Raw genomic sequence first — 25,877 nt, 5'->3', positions numbered from 1 at the left:
TCCTGTCTGGGCTTGGTCCTGGGCTTCCTCACACCTTCTTCTCTTCTCTTCTCCCCCCAGTTCACTCTAGTTTTTCTCTTTCTCTATCTCTTTTTCTGCTGGTCTGTACTTCATCTAATTCTTACAGACATGGCAAGAGAGATCCCTAGCATAAAAGATCTATAATCCCATCTGATTGGGTTTGGAAGAAGGAGAGGGGTGGAGCTTTGGCTAAGACTTCTCACCTTATTGCACATTACTTATCTGTCCTTCTCCTTCACACTTATCACAGGGATGGATAGATAGCAGTGAAGGAGATATTTCCCTTCTCCCCCTCTGCCTCTTTTTTTCTTTTACACCTCTTCTTTTTAACAAGGAGACTGATCTCATCACCATTTGGAGGACAGTGTGCTTTTTATGTACATGTTAGTGTATCTGCATGCATGACAAGGGGTTTATTCTTAAAGGCCCATGTGTTTATGAATGCGTGTGTGTGTGTGTGTGTGTGTGTGTGTGTGTGTGTGTGTGTGTGTGTGTGTGTGTGTGTGTGTGTGTGTGAGTGTGTCCTTCCCAGGCATCCTAATCTAATCAATAGTGGAGTAATAACACCACCACCTCAGCAGATATAATCTATAAAGACACAAAGTGAAGTGGAAAATACTGATAACTTCCACAAACACACTCCAATCCACTGTTGATACAACATTATTCTACATATTTCTAAATTAACAGGACATATACAGTGGCCTACTGTAAACAAACCTATTATTATTTGTATTTTTTGGTTAATTCGTGGAATATTTAAAGTGCCCTGTGCCACATTTTTGAATATCTTTTTTGTGCGTTTAATTTTAGTGTTATTGCTGAAGATGAATGAGATTTTTCAGACAGGGTGATACACTTATCTTTGTTCATTTCTTTTAAGAATAATGAGCCAATCTGCTGTGTAGGGGAAATATTTAAACCGCCTGAGGAGCAGCGTGAAGTAGTCAAACAAATTTAGAGCTCTCACACATTTAGCTCTCTGGTTAAAGAAGCAGGCCAGATTTCCTGTGAAATGCACGTTGAGGAGAGGCAGGGGATGTCAGCGAGAAGTGAACAGTTGAGCAGTTGTCAGTGAGCCGCCTCCTCTTTCAGGGCAGGAATGCTGTAAACGCTCTATAAACCTGTTAAAATGTCCCAACCCTCCCATCTCACATGGAGAATTTCATTGCACTAAATCTTATTGTGTGGCTTAAAGGTAATCAGTTTGGAGCATTGTGTTAGAGAAGGCTGTAAATGATAAGAGGTTATATTGTGGGAGATTGGATGCCCTACATCAGTCATGAGTGGGCCAGTCAGAAAAGCACCTACAGTAAATTAGCAGGCATGGGGGTAATAATGTAAACCAGAATGCATATTATCACAGATTGCTTACTAGGCATGATGAGAAAGAGCAATTAGTAACCGGTCACAAGGTAATAACAGATATATTAGATAATGGGGGAGGCTGAAATAGAGGGGTGGAGAGACAGCAACAAAAGAAAGAGAGAAGGAAAAGAGAGAGAGAGAGAGAGAGAGAAGTGATAGCGAGATTACATTTTAACCAGGCAGTGAGGTAGGCCTCCTGACTCATCAGGTTTGTAGAGAGTGAATCTTTACAATCACAGAACACACGAAAGGACTGACACAAAGCACTGCAGCATGAGTGTACTTCATTAAACTACGGTTGCAAAGTATAAACCTGGTTTAAATGTATTGAGACAGATGTGTGAATATATAATGCATGTCGGTGCGTACTTTTTTAAGAGGCTATCTTGTGATAGAGATGGGTTTAAAGGTGCACCATGTAGTTTTGGAAATTCAGAAACTCAGAAAGGTAATATTTAGAATATGAATGAGGTAATAATACAAACTCAAAAATACTTATTATTTCTATCAGTGAATAAAAAAGCTGTTCTCAGAGGATAATAAGGTCCCCAGCTCACTGTTTGAAGCTAGAAAGGTGGCAGGGTCCGCCAAATATAAACAAAACAGTAAGAAATTGTGTTGTTCTTTAAGGACGGTTTGTATATTCAGGTTATTCAGTCATAAAAACAAAGAGAGTTTTTTATTTTGTTTGTTTAAGATTTGATTGATGTCTAAGTTTGATTAAAATTCTGTCCCAAAAACTACATAGTGCACCTTTAACATACACAAAGAAAGCAAGACTTGTTGTATTTAAAGGCATGTACTCAGGTATAGTATCAGATTAAATCCAGTATTCATTAAAGAGTGAATGTCATTTTAATCCATAGCTACTGGTTAAAACTGGGCAAGTGTTGAAAAGTAATTGTGTACATTACAGTTCTGAGGTACTTTTACTTGACTTAAGTATTTTCCTTTTCTGCAACTTCATACTTCCACTCCACTACAAATCAGAGACAAATATTTAACTACTTACTCCATAACATTTGACAACCATAGTTACTTTGCAGATTTATTTTAATAATGTCAAATATATATAACAATATGTATAAATAATATAACAAATACATTATTATGTATTATAATAGATTAAAACAACGTAATGTAACTTTTTACCTTAAAATAACAGCTTCAGACTAAGTGAAGTGTCTTGTAATAGGGTGGACGGTGTCTCTGTCTCAGCCACTCCGACCCCCTATCACTTGTTTCTGCACTGTGTAACTCCAGTGAGAGGGTACGATCACAGCATTACATACACTTTTACTTAAAAATACAAGTTTTCAACACATAACATTGTTATGATGTAATGAGCTTTGTTTGTACTTAGCACCTACATTAACTGTGGGGGGCGCCAGATCACACAAAGTGCCAATTTCTACATAATATTGCTTTAAGGTAAAACTCTACCCTGCAGATAAAATATATAAGGTAGTTATTTCAGCTTTACCAGTTACAGCATAAAAGCGATGAACACATTAATGCATCAGTAATTATAATCCATTTATATAATTGTTCAGAAATGTCATTCTACATAATGAGGACTTTTACTTTTTGTACTTTAAGTATATTATGATGCTGATACTTTTTTGCAAAAGCATGACATGACAGCATTTTACTTGTAATAGAGCATTTTTACCATTATGGTAATGCTACTTTTACTTAAATACAATGTCTGAGTACTCCTTCCAGCTCTGGGTTCTTTTTAGCCTCACCCTCCTGTTAAGTGCAAGGACAACAGGTGTAGGAATACGTTTCTGTTAGTGTAATGATGCTTTGATCTTTTGATTTCCATCTTGAATCCTTGACAAATCATACCATTATTTATTTGGATCAAGATACAACATTCCAAACACTGGAGTTAGTCAGCTTTGTTCACCACATATATCACGACTAAAACCTGTTTATTTACTATTATTTGGTGCAATCCTGCATCCTAGTAAATATAGCAACATCTAGGAACTGTAGGGTAATATTTAAAATAATAAAAGCTGTTATGACTTCTTCGGCTGAAACCCAAGCAGGACATAATTCAGAAACATTGTGTCCGCCCAGCAACCAAAAGCTTTTTGAAGCCATAAAACCCAGTGCTAAGAGGCTATCTCTGTGTGAACTGGCCATAATACTGTCGCCTCTGTTTAGCTTAGAGGTTTTAATAGTCGCAGATGAGCAGCCAGCCAACTGACTCTAGTAAAACACTACTTCCTGATACCCGGCAATAGTAAATAAATAAAAAAATACACACAGTTCAGTTAAATATTATTTACTTTTAGAACTCTATGGAAGGATCAGCTTTTATTTTGACAGGGTAAACATCATTAGCAGCATTTTTGCTGGATCAGTTCTTAAACCAGTGCTATAACTTAAAAAGATCACTTAAACTAGTCAACAACACTTAACAGCAGACCTAAAAAGTACATGAATGCCCAGCAAAAGATACAAACCCACTTATGTCACCACCTAGTAAAAATTCTGGTCAATAACATTCACCCTTCAAAATGGAAATCCTTTTATTGTTACAGATGCCCATTTGTCTTCAAACTGTAAACACCATACACAGGGTGAACCCAGTCACCTGCACAATTTGAGTCAGTCAATACAACAACACACACTGCAGCCTTAAAATCCATCGACAAATCATCTGACAAAATTTCCCCATTGCAGCATTCACAAAGTTAAGTTTACTGTAAGGGCTGTTCCTAAGCTCTTTTAGATTGAATCATGTTGTGTAAGTGTTTTTGTCATTGTGGCCACTTGATGCAAATCCAATGTTTGGCTGAGGCTTTGTCAAAGAATTAGATGCCTGGGGGTGAGGAATTTCCTATTACAGTGAATTACAAAAAATAAATCACTTTAAAGTATTTTTATTTGTACTTTCAATGATAGTATCCTATTCTTAGTGCATCTGAGGAGAAAAACAAGCACAATTGGACTTTATTACCACCTTCCTTCTTCGCAATATGTTGCTCTGTTAGACTGCTCTTGTTACAGATTACGTGCTTGTACAGATGATACGGGTTATCACATGATCTTTACAGCACAGTATGCGTGACAAAGTGAGTCTATCTTATCTCTCAAAATGCTGTCGGACAGAGAGGCGAGAAAGCTATGTCATTAAGTACACTTGACAAAATGCAACACTCGGCCAACCACAAACTGTATATATCGCACAATGTAACAGTACACCAGCTCTGTTCACAGAATTTAAGTGTGTGTGTGAACGGCAATTACCACCAGAATACAAAACCACGTGATTTAGCAGAACTTGTTACCAAACTTCCTCAAGAAACTACTGAAGGTAAGCTTCACTTCCTCCACAAAAGCAACATCATGCCGTAGAATTCTAACAGCTAATGTGGATATTTTGCATTTCAGTGACAAAACACTTCACAGGAGGAGTTTGACTTACCTGTGTTTCTGTTTCTGTCTGGGATGTGCATTTATCCAGGTGTGCCGTTGTACTCCGGCAGTGAGCAACCCCCTTCAGTGCAACATTGGTCTAAGTGACGCTAAGAAAATGGTAAAGGTGTTCAACAACATTAAAAGAGAAAGGTTGGAGAGCTGAGCAGCCTATAATTCATGGAGCGACACATTGGATGGCGCCACCATAGCCCTGTCATTAGATCGATTTACTAAACAAACTCAAAGTAGGGTGGGGATGTTAAACAGTAACCCAGGGCCATAAAAAACCAAAAGGAAAAGGATCACCAGGTGTGTGTGTTTGTGAGCATGTGTGTGTGTCAGCCAGGGCCTCTAACACCACCTCAGAGGGCAGAAGGTAAGACATCCAAGAGGGTTGAGGTAATGTTTCACAAAATAATGGTGAAAAAGTAACAATTTTAGACATCTATTTCTCTACTCAACCGTGGAGCTGAACACTACAGCTATGTACACACATGTTGAGTGTTAGCAAACACAGTGAAATATATTTATTCTGCATTTCCACTCACATGTCTTTTACATGAAATCATAGTTTGAATGAAAAATGAGGGGACCTAAAGACCAATGGCACAATCTAGCATTACAGCCTGTGTAGTTTATACAAGGACCAGCAGATGGCAACAGTTCTTTCATTTTGAGTCATAAGCAAAAGACAGTTTCCAGTCAAGTCAAATTCAGTATTGTGAACAGTGAAAACACAATTTCTACCACTTTAGTCTGCCAGTTAGGACAAACCTTTAACAAGCGCAGTTAAGTTCTAACCTCAGATGACCTTCTTCTCTCCTGCCCCATGTTTTCTCTCTCTCTCTCTGCACTTTTAATCATCACATTATTGCAATAATTCCCCCAAAAAATAACTTAAAAAAAAAAAAAAAAAAGTTACACAGTTCAATGAATAACACAAAAAAGAAACTGCAGATGACACAACACCGGTAGGATTAATAGAGCAAACATTGCACATTTGACAGAACTTAGATAGGAGCTTTTGGCCAATCTGGTTTTGTTCCCATGGTCTGCCACTGCTCCCTTCCCAGCTGCCCCCCAACACCAGCAACAACCACCACCATTCATTTTTTAAAAAGTACATCAGATGCTTTGTTTGCTGTCCCAGTTGAAAAGATTATGTACGGCCGTATAAGCCAACAGTCACATTTATACAGCTGATACTAATGCATCACAACTGCTAAAGAGGGGAAGAGTTGGACTTCCTCCACGCACGAGGAACAAAAACTAAATACTAACGTATCGTCCTTTTTAATTTCTCCCCTGTTATAAGAGACTGCATTGCAAGACCATTACACTCTGAATGCAATCTGATGGTGCTCAGATTCTGCGCTCTTTGACTCCTTTTCAGTAACTTTTTAAATTCAGTATTTCTTAATTCAATCTAATTTGTTTTAATAATTGTTCTTATATGCTTTTGGATAGTTGTTATGTCCTATCGTCCGACTCTATGAAGATGCACACAAGCAATTTATAAAACAGTTTAGTAATTGATTTACAAAATAAAGCACGTAAACTCTCTCACATACATCCTAACACAGCCAAGTCACCAGAATAAAATGTTGGGATTTTACATTTTGGCAAATCCCGGATACATTTAAATTTGTACATGTCATAAAGGTTAATCGTTAATTTATTTGTCATTTTACAACAATAGGGTTGCAAAAAAAAAAAACTGAGTTTAGGTCCCTTTATGCTACATTAAAGAAACAAAAACAAAATTGGGGAGTCACACAGTCTGTAGAATGGAACTGCTTCGTAGTCTGGTGGTATGGCAGTGAATACTTCTGTACATTTTGTCAGATGGCAACAGGGTGAACAGACCGTGACTGGGGCTGGCATTTGCTTTCAGTATAGGCCCTAACCCTAACGCACTATAGCCAGAACATGATCTTTTCCTAACACTTACCAAGTGAATTTTGGGCTAACCTTACCGGACCATAATCACAGCGTTGTCGCAACATAAAGCTGAACCTAAAGACATGTAAAGTTGCAACATAAAGAAATGTAAAAATTAAATCTGTGGTGTGCAGAAACGTACATTGCCAACATTTATTCCAGTGATTTGGGTTTCCTAACAGCTGTTTTCAAGCAGGCTTTCCTGGCAAGCACATGTAGCAGGTTCTCCTCCCCAAGAAGGTGAGCATGTCCAAACAGTTAAAAGTGGTCAGGCTCAGAAACACTTCATTGGTCATCTCCAATTTTTTAATGTGTTCTAAGTAATGCATCCGGAACAGGTGGTATGGAATGAAGCAGATCACCATGATTAGGGCAAAGCACAGACTCTTCAGCTGAGCCCCAAAGTCCTGCTGAGAGGTGCATCCCTGGTGGTGCTTCCTGTACAAAATCCTCAGGACATTGGCTTGGAGGGCTGTCAGCACTATCGCCACCACGATGATTACTGTGCTTACGATGTAGTTGATGACCTTGGCAACAGACTTTATGCTATCGCCAAACTCGAAGCATGAGGATCCATTGAAGCTGTTTGCTTCAGAGTCTCTGCCATAGGCAAAAGAGATAATGCAAGGGACCGAGATGAGCACAACTATCCACACCGCAACGCTGACAAGGACTGCGTGAATTCTCCGGAAGGAGGTCCCCCGCTCAGCTTTGTGGTAGAACGATGACAGGCGCGTGATGAGGATGATCACATAGAAGATAAAAGACATGTACATGTGGATGTGGATCATGCCGCTGACCACTTTACACCACGCGGTGCCCAGGCTCCAGTCATTAGTGGCGTAAAAGTAAATCCTAAATGGCACCGTGAGAAGGAAGACGAAGTGGGTGAAGATGAGGTTGAGTACAGCGATGGAGGTCAGGGAGGTCTTGCTGGACTTCATGATGTGCATCATCAGGCTCAGGCTGATAGTACCGCTGAGCAGAACCACAGAGTAGATGACCACAAGGGCATTGTCGTACTCAGTACCCCTCGGATGGGATGGTGCGCTTGGGGGTGCCGTGGAGTTCATCTTTGTTAGGGAAAGAAAGGGAGGGCCACATCAGATAAGAGAGTAAAAATGGGAGAAATGGACAGACTGTTTTGAAGAATTTCTATGAAAATATGGAAGAAATACAACAAACTTGTCGTTAGTTGTATTTCTTCCATATTTCTTTTACCATTAGTCTTTTTGGGAGAAGTTTTTGCCTCTGCTGAATGCAGATTTGCAGATTGTAAAGAACCTTGAGACAAATTAGTGAAAAACAAGTAAAACTGACAATTAAAAACAGGATTAACAGAAAAAAAGAAAAGTCAAAAACAGAGAAAATAGATGTCAGTAAAAACTGGCTGATTGAACTGTTAGACACAACATCACATTATTACTTTTGTTCCTGCTTTTACTGACACAATATGTTGCTCATATTTGTTCACATAATCCAGGTCGAGAGTATGATTTCAGTCTGACATGCTGTCTTGCATAACATCAACTGGTTACAAGCTTTGGTCAGGTATTATCGGTTTAACAGGAAATAGAACTGAAAACAAACATTACAGTATGTTAATGTCATGAATACAGATTATATAGTAAAATACATATAAAAAATACAATTTAAAGTTGAATTATTACCAAGAGACCAATAATGCAAAGGACGCTGCATCATAAAGACAGATTACTAGTAGACTTACCGTTTGGTTGTAAGGAGAACTGGCTGCCGAGTGATCTTGTGCGTGAAAATGAGGCATTAAAGGACGCTTACGTCCTCTACATCAAACTTTTATGCTCTCGCACCGTACAGGCACGCATGGGAAAAGAAAGGTCTGTGTGTGTGTGTGTCCCTCGTTATGGCGTGCATGTGCGCATATGATGCATATATGTGTTTGTGTGCTCAAGTGCGACTGTGTGCCAACTTTGTGCGGAAGTTAAGGCTATGAAAATGAATTGTCTCTGTGTGTCTTGTCAGAAACCACTGTCCAGTTTTGCATATCGTGTGTGTGTGTGTGTGTGTGTGTGTGTGTGTGTGTTCCACCAGAAGCAGGAGGTGACTGCACACATATATTAGCAAACCACAGAGCCAGTTGCTTCCTCCTTCTGGTCAACCCACTATGCATGCCTGTTATTTTGTATTTGCGTTATCCATCTAAATACAAACTCAGAATGCAATGTACTGTACGTAGAGTAAATGCATTATTGAACCTTTGATTAGGTGAGTAGAGGAAAGTGAAGTGAAGGAAAGTTTGGTGCCTGAGCGCACATGTATTTATGCTTTGGTTTGCCATTAGAGATGACCTACATTTACCCCCTTTGTATTAGGCTAATAGAGGACTAAATAAGTACTGAAACATGAAGTTTACTGTTGGGTTTGACACCAGCACATATCACAGCATCTGCATAATACTGATAGATGCAGATGCGCTGCCAACACCTACAGCCACTTCTGCATTTTAGCTTTAAACCCAATAACCAAGTTAGCTATTTCTCATCTTTTGTCATAGATACAAATAAAATCAATAACTCTGGTTTGTCCTATAGTTCCTAGAAACATTTTATATGCCAATCAAATCTTAAATCTCTTAAAACGTTACATTAAGATTAGTGAGACTGATACATCAAAGAAGACAACCAATGGCGGTACCGTACATCCAAGTATTGGCTAATTCAAAAAGAGAAGCACTGAAAGAGGATGTGGTAATGCAAGCTGTGATGTTGACATGTGTTCTTCTCACATTCTTATTCATATCTCAGCAAGCACTACCGTTTATGCAAGGCATCTAAAGTCCAACTTGCAAGTGAAAGGTCCTTTGAGTCTGCAATTAAGGTGAAAATGTATAGACATATTATTTATTACCATGGTCAGAAAGCAGTAATCATCCTGACCACAAAGCAAGGTGGTACCATTTTCTTAAGGTATCAGTAATGGTTTGAGATATGAGTTTAGTCAGTACATGCAGCAAACATCAGCCTACTTTAAAGCAACACCAGGTAGTTTTTCGACCTTAAAATAATGTTCCTAAACTCAGTTAAGTGGTAGAAAAACGGTTAATAGGATGAATGGTGACGTCTCTGCAGCCTGAGGGGGGTCGTGCCGGCAGAAACCACACTGTGGTACTTCCCAGAGCGGGTAGGAACCTATCTGACGTATAGTTGTCAAGTGCAACCTGCTTTATGGCATACTTCACACATTTATTCGTCGGTGGATTTAGCCAGCAGCTACTTGGATTTTTCGTAAACCAACTCCATGGCCGAGCCAGCTAAAAAAGCCAAGGAGGTATTGTCTGAGGAGGCGAAGAAAAGATAAAGAGAAAGTGATATAACATGAGCCGGACATGGATAAATATTGGACCAGCTTACGCTCGGTGGCGCGAGCTGGAAGAAGAAATGGGTTTCAAGACTGATGGCGACCTAGCCTTGATGCTACTGGATTTGTAAGTCATATATTACATATAAACATATTTATTATCTTACCGACTTTTACTTTGAGTTGATTTATTGTTATGTGGTGTTCATTGGGGCTCTATTTGTCCACAGTTCATAACTGTAATAAAGCCGGGAGATAATCTAATGCTGTTTCGATAGCTTGCACGTTTTCATGTAGTGACTGTAAACGATGACTAACTTACTAAAACACTATGAACATCTTGTCTCGAAAAGTTGCAGATTGCTTAGTTCATTGAGAATCCACGTAATTGTTGATCAGTGTGGTCGGGAAGTTACGTTAGGCTATTGTTGTTATCGGTTACGTTAGCATGCTACTTACTGTTGTCGTACCGAGTTGGTTGTAGTTATAACACCAAACACAATGTCAACTTGAGATTGTATTTAGTAACTCCCGAAAACATAGCCAATTTTCAGACGTTACTAAACACATTCACGCCCAAGCGTCATGTTTTGGAAGTAACTTAGTCGGCGCAATCAATATTGCACCAACTCGGTATGAGAATAGTTCTAGTATGCTAATGTGCTGTGCAGCCTATATGCTAACAAACTACCAACTGCTATTTCTGAATCCAGCTTGTTGTTGGCACTTGATTGCGTTTTTTTCAGACGATTGTGACCCACTGCCAGTCTAAAGTTTTCCCCTCATGTTGTAGAATGTAGGTTCTGCATTGCGGCAGGTTACTACAAACACTCTGATTTATTTATTTTTTTATTTATCAAAAACCTTGTCGGTGGACATGTTTCCAAACGAGGCTTCGTGATTCGCTCCGTCAACAAATTCACGTGTATTCATTTTCCCCAGGGATGCTCATACAGCGACAGTATTTACGACACTGGTAACAGATAACTGCACTTCTCAACCAGCTGGGGGTAGTAATGAGTCCAAACTACCTAGTGTTGCTTTAATAACATGTGGAATAACAATGTCACACACAGAAAGTTTTTTTTTTGGCTTTTATTTTGTTCCCTTTGCTCAGAGAAAACATACTAACCATAGCAGCACATTGTTACACATTCTTAGTTACAGCAATTTAGCAAAGGAGTTTCCAAATGCAACCACAGTCCTATTGCTGGCCAATGGGTACCCGTTTTTTCTAAGCCCAGGCCATGGCGATTTCCTGGTGTACAAACAGCGCACAACAACTGCAATAGTACCTGGTTTAGTTCTGTTAATACCCACTCCTTCAGTGTTATTAGTACATACGTAGTCACAATAAATTAAAAAAAACAAACATCCCTTTACGTTACAGATAAGTTTTAGGCAGCTTTACAGGAAATGCTTTCACATACCTAAAGGTGCACTATGTAGAGAGAGAGAGATCTCTCATCGACTGATAAATTAAATTAACAAACTCTATTTGTTTTCATGACTGAATAAACTGAATAAACAAACTGACCTTAAAGGACAACGTAGTCTCATACTGTTTTACTTTGTCTATATTTGGCGGACCCTGCCACCTTTGTAGCTTCAAACAGTGTTCTGGGGACCTTATTTTCCTCTGAGAATTCAAGTAGCCTGGTGTACAAAAGAATACAGTGCAAAAGTCTTGGGCCACTCTGGAAAATGTCTTATTAAAAGCATTCTTCGACGCAGTAAGAAAATTAAAAATGTATAACTTTGACAACAACTGCTCAGAAAGAGAGCTCAGTATTTTTTGAGCATGATTTTGATCTTTTAAACTTGTAGTTATTCTCTTTGGTAAACATTTTCACAGGAAATCATGTGGTAAATTCTTCAAGCAGTTCTGCGAGGAAAAATTAAAGCATCTGACTAATGAAGGAGTATAATTGGTACAAATTATCCCAGTGGTGTGAGAGTTATGGACAGTGCTACACAGTAAATTGAGTCCTAAAACAAAACAAACAAACAAGAAAAAGTTAAATAAATATGAAACATTTAGTTTGGAAACCAGTATGTGTGCACATGTTCATTTAGGGGAAGTGCATCTTGGTTCTCCTCCACAGGATGAGTCTTTGTGAGGTGAAGATGTGCGTTACGACACTGAGCAACATGAGGAAGATGGTCATCGACATCACAATCACATAATGGCTAATGCTGCAAGAGAGAAAGAAGCAAGTTCAGTGTGTTGATGTGTGAAAGTGTGCAATCGAAGTAAAGAAAAGGAGGCTCAAGGAAGGAGGAGGGACTGTGTGTGTGTGTGTGTGTGTGTGTGTGTGTGTGTGTGTGTGAGTCTAGTTATTAATTAAGATTTAAAAACCGTGTGTTTCCTGGTTAACTTACCTTGTGCCAATGTCTAACCAGCTGCCGTAGTCCTGCACCAGAAAGAAAAAGTGCTGAGGAGAGGAAAGAGTGGGTTAAAATTAATCATACAAGGGGAGAGAAGGAACACTCAGTGTATCTTTAACTTTATATTCAACCGGATCCTTTCAAATTAACAGGAAATGCCTCACCAGAGCCATCAAGTCAGAGATGACCAGGACAATGAGGAACAGACTGGAAAAGAAGAATAAGGAAAGCCTTACAAGCAAGATCATTTACATTCAATCATCCACAACTACACATATATGTTCAATGTCTAGTGCGTCGCTAGATTGACATCCTTTTCACACCCTCACTGACAGCCAGCCACAGAAAAAACACTTTATTTTGGTATCCGAGATGACTTGTGGTTGAAGACTTATGTCTAAGCAAATGGCTGTATCATTGCAGCCTTCTGTTGGCAAAAGACCCGACATTGCGCTTTGCATGTATAGTCAATGTACATTTTTAGGTAAATGAAAAAGGGTTTTGACTGAACTCTGAACTTTGACTGATAGCTGATGCAATTGCTCTTGTATCTTATTTTAGCGAGGAATTACCTTCTTGATGAAAGCTGTGTTGCAACTTGGATGGTCTCAAATGTACACATCACTATTATGAATGGAATGATAACCTGGAAGAACAAAAGACAAGACAAGACATTTAAGATTTAATGACCAAGTCCATAGAAATACAAGTTCTGTTTTAAGTCATGATTGTACAGCAGTATGTGAAAAAGCAATGTAGGGAATTTGGGTTTAAAAGGCCGGCATGTCAAGAGGTCATGGTTGCAGAGAGTCAGCATACAAAAGGCAGAGGAGAAGCTGGTTAAAATGTATTCCCTGACAGATGTCTAAAGGGTAAATCCACCTACTGTATCTTGCATATAAAGTGGGTTTACAAAAACACACTTTAAACTTTGTCCATAAATAACAGTAAATAACAGACTGCAATGCAAGACCAGTAGACCGCCTTTCACAACCTGGCACCTACATTACCCAATGATCCAACTTAGCCACTGAGTGGCATCACTAGAGGCAATTTATCAGATGACATGCAACTCCCTCTCGAGCTACAAAAGGGGTTATATTACTTTTTTCCCACATGTGCAGTTCTACTCCCCAAGACCTGTAAACACACTTTAATATGTAAAATTGGTGGAGTTGCCCTTTAGACTGAAAGAAAGCTACGTGAGGGCAAAATACTGTGTACAGACACACAGCATATACCTTAAAAAGACAAATTGTTTAAATATGGTACCTTCCACATCATCAGGCCTCCCATGATGAAGGGGTTGAAGACGGTGAGGAAACAATAAACAGACGCTGGGTCGAAACTAGACAAAAGGAGAAACAGACAACTGAATTAAACACAATATTTAATCATTTACCTCACATAAAGTACAAAGGCATGCATTAAACAAGAAACTGGCTGGTCTAAACTGTATGCCTATGCAGAATTTCCCAGATCTCTTATTTCTGTCCTGTATTCAAATGATTTCTCGCTAACGATTAAAACACGCACCAGACAGACACTTTACTCAGGCTGAACCATGTACAGCCACAGTCACCCACACCCACCTGCCCCCTGTACCTAAACAGAACACCACAAACACAACTTCCTGCCATTTAGACACAATCACACAGAGACAGACAAAGATGTACGTACCTGTTAATGGAAGCTATGTTCCCCGTCCCAAAGAAGGCTGTTATTATAAAAAATACCTGAAGAAAGTGTGCAGTCAAGGAAAGACCTGGGACAATGTGAAGCTTATCAGTTCATAATTTGTAAATAACAATTTGGTCTTTAAAATTTGGCCTGAATGACACCTGCAGACTCCACTGAGACTGAAGCACTGCCTCCAACTAACCGTTGGCAGTTAGGGTCTGTTTGTTGTGGTTTAGCTCATGTCACTGGTGCAAACAATCTCACAGGGATACAAAAAAGTAAGATCTTCTGATATCATCCAGCTTCAGCTGTCGGATCTTGGTGATGTCAATGTTTGCAGAGAAATCAATAGTGGAGAGCTGGAAAGAAACACATACAGTGAAGCATGCCAATAGACATGGAGCGTAAGCCCATTCACACACGATAACAATCAGTGAGTACTGAGACTTTATGTACATTATATTGAGCTTTATGTAAACCTACTTCACAGATTGCAGTATGTAATCATGAGCAGGGATTTCCTTGTTTGTTTGGTTCGAAAAATAGATATGTAACAAAAGATCACTTCAGATCAGATATGTAGATACTCCAGAAATAACTTTTATAAAATCTATACAAATATGTGAGAATATGCTTGTGCAAGATGAAATGGACTGTTGTTGTAGCAATTATTCATAAAAAAATTTGTTTTAAAACTCCACTTAGATATTCCAGCGCTTGTATGACATGGCAGTAGTGATTTACTGTAGACACAGGCCTACAGTAAAAACACTAGTCAGACTTTTGAAGATTTGCATCTCATTTCCTGTGTGGCGCCTTAATCTAACTTTGGAAACACGCTTAATGGTTTTACCTCTTGTCTGCCAGAGACACCCTGCGCAAGCATGGCTTCCTGTTCAATGTTGATCCACACAAACATCAACCAAGACAACACTGGGGGGAACAAGGCCTCTGACCTGAGTAGGGGGGAAACACACGCATTAGAAATCCAAGTGTGCCAACGAAACTCTACACGAGAGATCATTGAAGTGTTAGTTCAGCTGCATGATGTGTCTGTAGAGCTGCTAGATTCATCGATTATTTGCCAACCACTAAATTAAATCACCAACTCTTTTGCTAATCGATTAATCAGTTTGTGTAATTTCTTAAGAAATATGAATATGTTCTGGTTCTTTACTCCTCTATGAAAGTAAACAGAATATCTTCTGAGAACATCATCTTGGACTGATAAACATTTTTCACCATTTTCTGACCGAACGACTGATCGATTAGGCGAGAAAATACTTGACTGATTAATTGACAGTGACTGTCTTACCCAGTGCTGAGCAACAGGTATGTGGCTGTGAGAGACAGGAAGATGCTGAGGAGTCGGTGGAAAAGACGTGTGGAGCTCAACAATGGAACCAGCATAGAAGATGCTGAGAAAAAAAGAAGAGACAGGAGAGGTGTGGGTCTTGGAACTAGAAAGTTATGTAGTATAGGATGTGAAATTTTCACCAAAACGTTCTACTACAGTACGTCCTAACCCCAAGTTAATGAGATGGGATATAGACACACCTAATATGAATATAATCTCCAGGGGAAGTTCTAAGAAATGAAAATGGAAAAATTCCAATAGTCTCGCGATCTCTCATCAGACCGACCTACCTAACGTGGTCCAGCTGATGATCTGATTAAGAAGGGGCAGGCCCTGTTTCTGCTGCAGGCTGGAGTGTGTGAGGGATGGCACGTACGCACACACCGCAACATGGAGCATCTGTTGAGTTTGACAGGTCAGAATTTATTTTTAGAAAACACAATGACACAATCCCACACACGCACACACAACAGGACATGCACTGTAGTTACCTGGGCGAAAAACTGCTGTTTGTCACTGAAGTGCAGCGGTGCTCTCCGTCGTGATGACCACAGGTAACAGGCTGAAGTGAAGAGAGTGAGCAGACCGGCGCAGGTGCTGAGCAAACAAACATCACATGTTACTTTATTATTATAGACATGCTCATGGCATACAGCTTCATTTTAAACATGTATGTTGCATTACAGAAATTGTTAATTAGCAGTTTAATTGAATGGGATCCTGCCTTTGACTCCTCCATTAATGAAATTTCAAATCAGATGTTTGGAGAATACAGTCAATCATGAGGCTTTCTGGCTGGTTAGTTAAAGGGGAATTACACAGATTTTTACATATCTTGTTTACATATTATGTTGAAGTTAAACCAACCAAAGAGCTGATGGAAAACATGGCCAAGCACAGGGAGAAGAAAACACCTAATTTGTCAAATCAGAAGCCCATTAAGTGTGTATGATTGCTAAGAAAATAATTAATATCAATAAAGACAGAGAACTGTACAAAATGCTCTTAAATATCAGGAAAACTCGTTTTTGAAGCAAATATCACAGGAAATTATTGCTCAAAATGTATCTAAATCGCCCATTTTACACAAACTTCCTGCAATTATTGTGTTGACTATTTGTAATAATTGTACAGTTCATCAGTTGCTCTGCATTGTTATTGTTATACATTGGATATAACAGGAAATATTCGGGGGGCGTCAGTTTACTCAATGATAGAAAAAGGGTACATATATTATGTGATCTTGCATAAAGTTGCCACATTTTGATACACAAACACTGATATCATATGAATATTGTGACATGGTTTCCAACAACATCGACAATGATTTCTAGAAAAGCAAATTTACCCTTCAGAGATGAAGTTTAACATTTCCTCAACATAGAGTAATAATTGATTTCCTTGTAACTGACTGACCTGCATCTGACAAGTGGTTTTTCATGGTGGGATGCTGTGGTAAACCTTTCCGATAAACATAAGCAAAAAGAGGAAGCACTCACACCAGATGTATGTTAGGCTCTCTGCCCACAACAGGCATCAGGGGGAAAGCAGCCAGACACAGACAGCCCAGAAACCAGCTCACTGATCGGAACTGCACGGTGACAGACAAAATGAGTCCATATTAAGAAGATACTGTATGTGAAACCAACAAAGTGTTTATAGTACCTGATAGTAAACTGTTAAGTAGTGCCAAAACTACTGTTGGGGTTAAAAAATATGTACTTCTTACACAACTAATCATGTGTTTCATTTTTCTTTGTGCTTCAATATTTCGTCCAATCATTTTCTTTATATTATTGTTGTTATCCAAGAAATAAAAGACACAATAGGAAAAGACAATCGGGACAGAGGAGTCTATGTAGCATACAGTATAATATGTGACGTGTCAGAACTGGGAAGAATTAAATGTTTAATTGATAACCATTTATTTTATTTATTGGAATACTGTCTAAATTAAAAAAAGAAAGGATTTGATACAAAAAGAAATATTTTCTACCAACCTACCTCCCTACCTACCTACCTATTTGCTTAATTCTGTTTCATTATCTCTGTGAGCAGTGCTTCTGTGTTTACTCCACCTGGAATGCCCAAACTTCCTGGAGAAACTTCTTTTTCCATAATCCTTTCAGTTGTCAACATTCAAAATATGAAAAATATTCAAATACTTTTTCCTGGTGTGGCTGCAGTAGCGATTCTCAGTGATGGGAGTTACCTTGGATTTGCCATAAAGTCCTGACAGGAAGGGCCAGAGAGAGAGGATGGCCAGGCCCACAGTCAGCATGGCGCGATGGAAGAAACTCACCACCTGGGGGCAGCAAAGGTAAACTGTGAGCCCTATAATGCACACTGTGAACAATCTGTAATATGTACTATATGTGGAGGTCAGCTAAAGTAACACAGTTGCCTCTCGTGGTACATTAGAAGACATTAAAGACACCTACCAGGAGCTCGATCCCCAACGCCACCAGCAAAAAATAGCCAAAACATTTCCACAGTGGCAGGGAGGGAGCTGACCGAATCAAATCTGTCAGAGTTCCAGACCTAAAATTGATCATTAAAGAGCTTATTTGTCCTCCGATAAAAGAGAAAACACAAAGACCATCCTTTTATCTATTTACAGAGGAGAAGCATGAATGGATCCGACACCACTTCAAAGGATCTAATTAACACCTTGCTGCAGCTGGTCTACGTGTGCATGACCAAGTATGTGTGAGGCAAATTACATCCAATTAAAGCTTCTACATTCAGATTTGTTTGATTTTTATATTCCTCTCATCCCTTTTTTTCTCAAATGTGTGTGTTACTCACTCTTTGAGGACAGAGTACCATACAGGGACAGGCAGCAGGCAGTAAATATAGTAGGTAACCGGGCTTCTTTGGATAAGCAGGAATACAGTGATCGCCGCTGTCACACACATGCACAGCCTCGCCAAGGTATGACTGGGAATCTGCACACACACATACAGGAGGAATACCAAGAATGTAACTGAACGAGACATTCGAGTTTCATAAACTTGTTTAGGTGGAGGGAATCTTTGAAGGTAAAGGAGGGATTATAGTGCACACCCTGACCTGTTTGAGGAGGCTGGGGTGTCTGTCGAGGCTGGCATGAGTCTTGAGTATGACGAGGACTACATATGAGGTCCAGCCTACAAATCCCAGCACCACACTGCAACCCAGGAAGAACCTGTCATAGGTGTGGTAGTAGACCAGGCCCTCCAGAGCATGGGATATCAGAGACCGGCACAGAGAGATCTGACAGGAGACAGGCGAGGGGGAGATGGGGAAAGTGGAAAGATGAGTAATAAGCAAGGAATGTAAAGTAACAAACAAGGAAACTTGGAAGGAACGTGATCATTAAAAAACCCAACAATGCAGATAAAAGTTTGGTGGACAGCATTTACCACATTTTAGCTGGTTTCATTGAGCTGTTTATTCACCCAGAAAATGTACGCCCAGGAACTACTTTTCAAAGAACTAGAAGGTTCATTCAGCCCATAAATGAGTCCACGGACGTATCAAAAAATGACCTAATTTTTCCATTAGTCTATAAACTAATCAACACTCCTTTCCTCTGTAACTCAATGTTGATGAGTCAAAGTGCAACAAAAAACAAACTGGCTTATGGCTGCAGATTTTGAAAAAAATGGCTGAAATAAAATGCAACGTGTACTCAACCGTTCAGGAAGAATCACATGCAAGCCCCGACCCCAAAGTTCCCACACTTTTGGAAAGTACTACCAGCTGCGACTTTTTAATTTAGACTCTTATTTACGGTGGAAACACAGAGTCCCTCCAAATGTTCTGAGTACAACACAGAATTGAGGTCAGGCATAACAGTGAGCTTTCTATTGCAACATCTAATACACCAGTTTATGTTACATAACCACATTATGTGTTCTTGACTTTAATTCAAATTAGTTTCTATACATATAAGCTGCAGACAATCTTTTCCCAAATACTCACAGCATCCCCATACTTCTCCAGCTGAATCAGTATTCTGGCCTTGTGGATGAATTCTGCTTGTTTTGACTCAGTCAGTAGTCTGGGAAAACAGTGAGACAGCGCAATGAAGACAGAGTGCGTGAAATTGCATTTAAATGTGGTCTTAACCAAACAGAGTGCGCCTCATTTGCCTTCATACTGACACAACCACAATGTTATTAACAATGCATTGGCCAGCTTCAGTTTTGCATTGGCCAGCAATAGAATGCCTCAGCAACTTCCACCTGGTTACCGTTCATACTGAAATTATCTCCAAGCCACAGACGTGACATGAATTCAGCATAACATGACTCCTTTCCAAACAATTTGTTTAACTGAACTCTGAACTAAACAAAGAAAAAGTCATCTTTAGATTCACATCACGTTCATTACAAGTCATGAACTCACTAATTGTACTTACTGATATGGGGTGAAGAGAAAAGACAAGGTTGTCTCCTGTTTCTGGGTCATTTTCACCTATAAAAAACAATCACTATAGATTTATATAACTGAATTACAAGACATGTGCAGGAATACAGTCGTCTTTAAATAATTTAGCACTCGGTGACAACATGGTGTTTAAAGTTATCATGTTCAAGTTAATGTAATGGAAATTAATATAACTGGATATATCTCCGAACATATTAGCATAACTACAATAATATTGATACTAGTTTATAACTATTAATAAATGGCATATTTACCAAGTTCAACTATTAGGGTAATGATGAGTAATAGCAGAGCTGAATGCTTCTGTACCTTGAATTGCTCTAGTACTTGAATAGCATTAGCGTACATGCTCTCTGCCTTGAACTGCTCACTGTTATTAAGGTAGAGAAGAGGTAACAAACCCTGAAGAGACACAAAAACACATTAGCACATACAACTTTGACAATGCAGCAAACACTTACGTATGAGTTTGTAAGATAAAATATGTCTCTGGGCTTACAACAGAGTTGACAGGAATGGGCACACCAATGAGAGAAGCCATGAGGGGAGCGATGTCTCCCTAAGGTAAACAATATAAAAAAAAGCTTTACTACCTTTTCTTCTGTTATATGAAATGTACATTTTATGTGCAGCAGTATTAAAAAGTGTCATGGGCCTTACCTGATTGACATCAACTCTACGAAGGTGCTCCAGTTTCCAATCTGAGAGAGAATGTATGCCAATGAACATATAGTGTAAACATTAATAAAATAGAATATTCATGATTTTATTTATAATTAAATATAAAATTCCACTCTGCCTAAAAGTTATTTAAAAAATAACGTATTTCGTAGGAGAACCTGGGTCTTAAACTGAAGCTAAAAACCTGCTTGGATATTTAGGGCAAGCGGCACAAGTTCAGCACCTTGCAGGTACCCATCGCTGTATGGTTGGGGTTCAGTCACTCTGTGGGCACTTTGGACTCCGGCTCCCCACACCACTAATGGAGTGAGCGTCTCTGAGGGGTGGCCTGCACCGTGTGAACCTGGAGACACACACATGAATACATATACACACGCACACACATCAACAGATGATATCAAAGACTCCAGTGAATTCATAACTGAAGTATATATTTTTAAGTCTTTTCAGTTGTAGATAGCAAAAAGACAAATACGCAGTCTTACCCCAGTTTGTCATGCCATGATCAGAGGTGAACACGTAGGATGTTCTGCCATCATAACCAAAGAAGTCCTCTACTATAGACACCAGCTCAGCTACACCAGTGTCTACTAGAGCAATATTTTCCAGGTACTCCCTAAAAGACGACAAATACAAGATGAAGATAGCACTACTTAAGTGAATGCTACCTTGAAAGAATAAAACATGTTATGTGATGTGCAATTAAATTTTATATGAATGGCAAAATAACAAGGCCATCCTAATAACATGTCTCTTACTGTGACATTGGTCTGTGAGCATGTCCATTTGTGTCGATGCCCAGCAGATGCAGGAAGAAGACATTCTTATCCTCGAGCAGGCTCTCCCTCAGGCTGGAGTTAGACTTCGCTGACTGAAAGAATGACTAGTGGAGAGAGAACAACACACATAGTTTGAATTTATTCAAGGTGTCAATGAGCAAAGCTGCACTAATAACACCAATGGAGTCTCCTAGAATAACTTCTAAAACATTTTTATGTCCTTATCGTGAGTTGTTATCAAAAGATTCATTGCAACATTTATCATTACTAATGCCACTACCATACTTTGACTTGAGTGAACACCCAGCTGTCCAGCCTGGAGGCGTCTGTGGAGGCAAAGTCCTCCTCCTGTGCTGGGTATGTGTGTGTATACACATGGTCACCACTGGCACCTGGAAGAACCACAGCACGGAAGGGGGTTACATTACTTCATTTTAATTTTAAAGCAACAAGGAATAAAAGAAATGTCATGATAAATTATTAAACTTCTGTTATTTAAGTACGTACATAACTTACTAAGCTTGAATTTCATTCTTTCTTTAATTTTTCATACAGTCTTTATCTGTGACCTTTTACTACTATTGATTAAGTTCGTGGCTCTCATTGTGTTGTGTGTGTGAGTGTGTGTGTATGTGTACCTTTGGCAAACATGGGCAGAATATCAGGGCTGCCCCAGCACCAGGTGTGTCTGCTCTCATTAAACACGGAGTCAAACTCTACAGGATTCTCCTTCCACCCTGATCACACACACACAGAAAAAAAGGTCAATGCACTTGCAGTCACAAACAGACACAAATATCAGTCAACCAACATGCACAGATGCAGCACACCTACCTTTGGCAACAGCACTGACATCCTCATAGAAGCCGGCGATGAGAGCAACGTGACCGGGACGAGACTCAGTGGGCACGCGTGTGTGCGACACGCCCCAGGTACCCCTCTGTTCTATCACACTCCTGATATCGGGAAACACACACACAGAAGTGCACACAGAAACTCCAGTTACTCAGGAGGTATGAAAAAAGCATGAGAAAAGTCCCAGTATAAACACATATCAGTTTCCCAACCTCAAGTAGGGGGCCCTGGATGAGCCGTTGGGCAGGAGTGTGAAGAAACTGTCTGCTCTGAGACCGTCGCCCACCACTAACACTAGTCTGGAGGCAGGGGGTGCCAGCGGTGTGACCTGGGGTGTCATGCCATGGACCAGTGGAGAGGTGAAGTAGATGTCAAAAATAGAGACGAAGAAGACCACGTGGACTGTCAGCCCAAACAGGAAGAAAGTGATCATCCTCATTTTGAGTGTCAACACTGAGGCGGGTCTGCAGAGCAACCAGGGAGGGTGGCGATGGAGGAAGGAAGATACAAGAAGAGACCGTGAATGAAGACAGAAAAAATATCACTTAGGGAAATATGGACAGACTTAAAGTTATGCAGTCTAACATCCTAACTTTTCAGGGTTAGTAGGTTAGTTCAAATAGCAGCAGGCGTCATAAAGGTGTAGTGTAACATAGAGCAGTTAAGCCAAAGTGTGTGTCATGTAAAGACTGCTTAAGAGCCGGGGTAATCCTTCTGCTCCCATATGCCTTTAACCTTTGTGCAGAAATAATGGCTTTAATGGTTAGATCTGTACATTTCAGTGGTTCAGTTACCCATGGATGAGCAATCAGTGAAGCTTGTTGACAAGATGCATCTATGGCCATGCAAAAAGTCTTACCTGCATGTAACGTCAGTGGAAACTGCCCATAAAAACGGGCGACGCTGTCTCTGTATGAATGAACGAGAGAGAACTATCTAACTTTACTACCATTTCACCCATGCACCTGATTTAACTTCCGCTTTATACTCGTAGATGACACAGTTATACATCCAGAGAGCCCGGCAGAGGACGGCTGTGTTGCACAAAACAAGATCAACGTAATCTTTAAGTGCGTCCTTTTACAAAACCAACTGTCCCTCTGTCTAAGTGGATTAGCACAAGAAATACAGGTACCACGAGCATCCACTTCCTTGTTGTGAAGTGACGTTGGACGTCGACGCGCTTACTTTGCAGTTGAATTGTGGGTACTGTAGTTAAAATATTCATTTCCTAGCGAGCTTTTCTTTAAAAAAGCACCTCTCTCAAAACGCCTTTTAATGGAAATAAGTTCCTTTCGGTTCTCTTTTAAATAATATGCGTAACAGTGCAGCTTCATTGGAAATGATCATTTTCAGCTTGTGTTTCTTTGATAACACATTAGCTAGCATACGCTGTCAGCTGTCAAATGTGCCCTGCCCAGTTTTCCTTTCTGTCTCGCCAGTACCCAATCATATTCAGTTATCACACGAAAGAGGCGGGCTTTGGGGGATAACGTCTCTGACATTTGACCAATCACAGCTTCGCAATCGTTCCCCCTTATCAAAGCCACCTACCAAACCTTAGCTAGGAATCTATTCAGGAAGAAGCGGGTCTGATTAGCTTAGCTAGCTTAGATTGCTAAAAATCTTTATAGTGCAAAAATGGCGTCGGTCAACCCGTTTAATCTCAGTGATTCTGAGGAAGAGGCTGAACGGCGCCCCAATGAAACAGTTGACACAGAGAGAAGCCCGAGTGACGGGGCGCCAGGGCCGCCGCCGGGCAATCCTTTCTCTCCGCCTGCGGACGCCGAGCCTCCAACGCTCCTGCTGTCTAGCAACCGGACGAGCCCCAGCGGTGAGGGCATCTCGGTCTCGGTCGCGGCCACCTCCGCTATGGCAGGCAGCGCCGAGACACGAGTATCTGTGGATGTTATTGCTGCTCAGCTAATAAGGGACCAATACATCCTCACGGCCCTGGAGTTTCACACCGAACTGTTGGAAGCAGGCAGAGAGCTTCCGCGGCTGAGGGATTATTTCTCCAACCCTGGCAACTTCGAGCGACAGAGCGGCACTCCGCCTGCCAAAGACCAGGTACTCGGACCTGGAGGACCACTGAGTGAGTATGCTCCCGGGGTTAGTCACGTAGCTAGCTGTCAGCTGGCTCTGTCTTTAATGGTGCATTATATTAAGTTAGCCGTGTAGCTAGCTAACGTTAGCTTAAAACATTGGATTTAGAAGCTAATCGATCATGAGATATCCGCTTCCTGCACCTGCTCTCCCGAGCTAGGGCCCGCAGCCAGCAAGCGGGTTTTGTGGGTCAGCTGTGTTTGGTGGCATACAGACTAAAGCATCAGAGGAGTCTGAACAGGGTGAGCTATACCACTCTATCCAGTTGGATGAGATGGATGCTTGTGTTATTATGACAGACCTGTGGTCTAATGATCTTGTCTTGTGTAACTGAGCACTGTAGGAAAATACACGTTCCTCTTTCCTGTTGGCCAAAGAGAGGTCAGAGGTCAGGATCAGCAGACAAGGGGAACAGGAGAAGAAGAGATGGCTCCTGTAACCTGCTTATGCAATGCTGTATTTAACTATGGTTATGCCCGTTAAGCAATCTTGAATTAGTTGCAATTTAGTGTCTTGCTAAAGAAGATTGAGCAAGGCATTACAGACCTGAACTAGGATTAAACCTACATCATCTTGCCATCATCATCAAGGACTGTGCCTTATTAGTGGTTTTGTTGCTCTGCACCTGTTGTTTCCACCAGGCGAGGGGAGATGAGATATTGCTTTTGTTTACGGGTCAGGGTGCACATCTGTATCGCCCTCATCCACATGCATACAGGACCTCTTGTATGGAACAACCTGCAGCATTACCATTACCTGCAGGTGGCTGAAAAGTCGGGAGCCATAAACAAACATGCAATGCAAATGGTAACCATGGTGACAGCCCAAGCCACAAATAAATAGAGCCTGCCATAGAGCAGCAGGAGTAGTATTACCATAAACTCTACCTCAACCGTGGCAAAGCATGGGAGGGTTTACATTGAATGGAATATGAGTGGCAAAAATCTTTTCTTGTGGCCCCATTGAACTGAGGTGAAGGGAGCAAATTTATTCACACTTTACACAGACCCATAAGGCACCGTAAAGCTTCCTCTGGTCTAAAAGCAGCAAATTGGATACGATAAAAGAGAGCTAGAATAGGGAAAATATACCGTGAGGATATTTTGACCCACCATGGAGGATTGAGCTCTTCAGAGCCTTGTATGTGACTCGAACGTGATAACGTGTAATATAAAATGCCCTTGTCTGCACATTTTTTAAATTGGATCCTCTAAATGACTCTGAGGTTTTAATGGACATGACTCAGCTTGGTATTCTCCACTACAGTGATTGGATCGTCAAAGTATATTTATCTTAGATCCAGGAGAGAAAGGATGGCAACGATGTCAGTGACACACCCACCCTATCTTTTGAACAGTCAGAGACATGCAGGCAGGATGCCCCTGAGGCTGTGGATTGAATTGAGTAAAACCTACACCCCAAACCAACACCAACAAATGAAGAATTTGGTATTTTATCATGTTTTACCGAGCAGATGCTCTATGCATCTCGTC

The 25,877-nt window shown here is 40.4% G+C and overlaps 3 protein-coding genes across 12 annotated transcripts in view; 1 reads left to right on the top strand and 2 right to left on the bottom strand.

The window, feature by feature from the left end:
• Window positions 1-4,987: 4,987 nt before the first annotated feature.
• On the bottom strand, window positions 4,988-8,631 carry gpr141 (G protein-coupled receptor 141). The gene is made up of 2 exons (XM_084341055.1): window positions 8,495-8,631; window positions 4,988-7,838 (listed from the first exon to the last, which is right to left on the bottom strand). The coding sequence occupies exons 1-2, from the start codon at window positions 8,549-8,551 to the stop codon at window positions 6,954-6,956; spliced, it is 942 nt and encodes a 313-aa protein (XP_084197181.1). The 5' UTR covers window positions 8,552-8,631; the 3' UTR covers window positions 4,988-6,953.
• A 3,491-nt stretch (window positions 8,632-12,122) lies between these two features.
• On the bottom strand, window positions 12,123-25,117 carry pign (phosphatidylinositol glycan anchor biosynthesis, class N). 4 transcript variants are annotated; one of them, XM_084341045.1, is made up of 30 exons: window positions 24,952-25,117; window positions 24,686-24,748; window positions 22,491-22,742; window positions 22,258-22,379; window positions 22,062-22,160; window positions 21,709-21,815; window positions 21,403-21,527; window positions 21,130-21,260; window positions 20,868-20,987; window positions 20,624-20,664; window positions 20,463-20,522; window positions 20,273-20,365; window positions 19,935-19,990; window positions 19,496-19,574; window positions 18,602-18,784; window positions 18,338-18,477; window positions 17,971-18,070; window positions 17,742-17,834; window positions 17,029-17,120; window positions 16,021-16,126; window positions 15,820-15,928; window positions 15,488-15,590; window positions 15,026-15,128; window positions 14,445-14,531; window positions 14,173-14,228; window positions 13,765-13,840; window positions 13,065-13,138; window positions 12,657-12,699; window positions 12,487-12,539; window positions 12,123-12,300 (listed from the first exon to the last, which is right to left on the bottom strand). In XM_084341045.1, exons 1-30 carry the CDS (start codon window positions 24,954-24,956, stop codon window positions 12,177-12,179), a joined length of 2,895 nt encoding a protein of 964 aa, XP_084197171.1. In that variant the 5' UTR covers window positions 24,957-25,117; the 3' UTR covers window positions 12,123-12,176. The 4 variants fall into 4 exon arrangements, with proteins under 4 accessions (XP_084197171.1, XP_084197174.1, XP_084197173.1 ...); XM_084341048.1 differs by lacking the exon at window positions 24,686-24,748 and adding an exon at window positions 23,138-23,187 and having other exon boundaries at window positions 24,931-25,116; XM_084341047.1 differs by lacking the exon at window positions 24,686-24,748 and adding an exon at window positions 23,138-23,187 and having other exon boundaries at window positions 24,952-25,116.
• relch (RAB11 binding and LisH domain, coiled-coil and HEAT repeat containing) overlaps window positions 23,819-25,877 on the top strand; it is a 34,544-nt gene continuing 32,485 nt past the window's right edge. For all 7 annotated transcript variants that reach the window (XR_014621216.1, XM_084341043.1, XM_084341040.1 and 4 more), the window contains exon 1: window positions 23,819-24,373. Coding sequence is in view for 6 of the 7 variants with exons in the window: in XM_084341043.1 (XP_084197169.1) it covers window positions 23,920-24,373 (454 nt within the window). In the remaining variant the exon portion in view is untranslated. The remainder of the gene's footprint in view (window positions 24,374-25,877) is intronic.

Source organism: Pagrus pagrus, assembly GCF_965226575.1.
Source record: "Pagrus pagrus genome assembly, chromosome: 20".
NCBI lineage: Eukaryota > Metazoa > Chordata > Actinopteri > Spariformes > Sparidae > Pagrus > Pagrus pagrus.
This window is presented reverse-complemented; position numbering and strand designations above follow the sequence as displayed.

Coding starts and splice junctions, on each gene's coding strand:
- pign (XM_084341045.1), bottom strand. Junction 21,261..21,402: donor GCTCACAGACCAATGTCACA/GTAAGAGACATG, acceptor GTCGTCTTTTAG/GGAGTACCTGGAAAATATTG. Junction 17,835..17,970: donor CGTTGGGGATCGAGCTCCTG/GTAGGTGTCTTT, acceptor TGCTGCCCCCAG/GTGGTGAGTTTCTTCCATCG.
- gpr141 (XM_084341055.1), bottom strand. CDS start 8,551: ATGCCTCATTTTCACGCACAAGATCACTCGGCAGCCAGTTCTCCTTAC. Junction 7,839..8,494: donor GTTCTCCTTACAACCAAACG/GTAAGTCTACTA, acceptor TCCCTAACAAAG/ATGAACTCCACGGCACCCCC.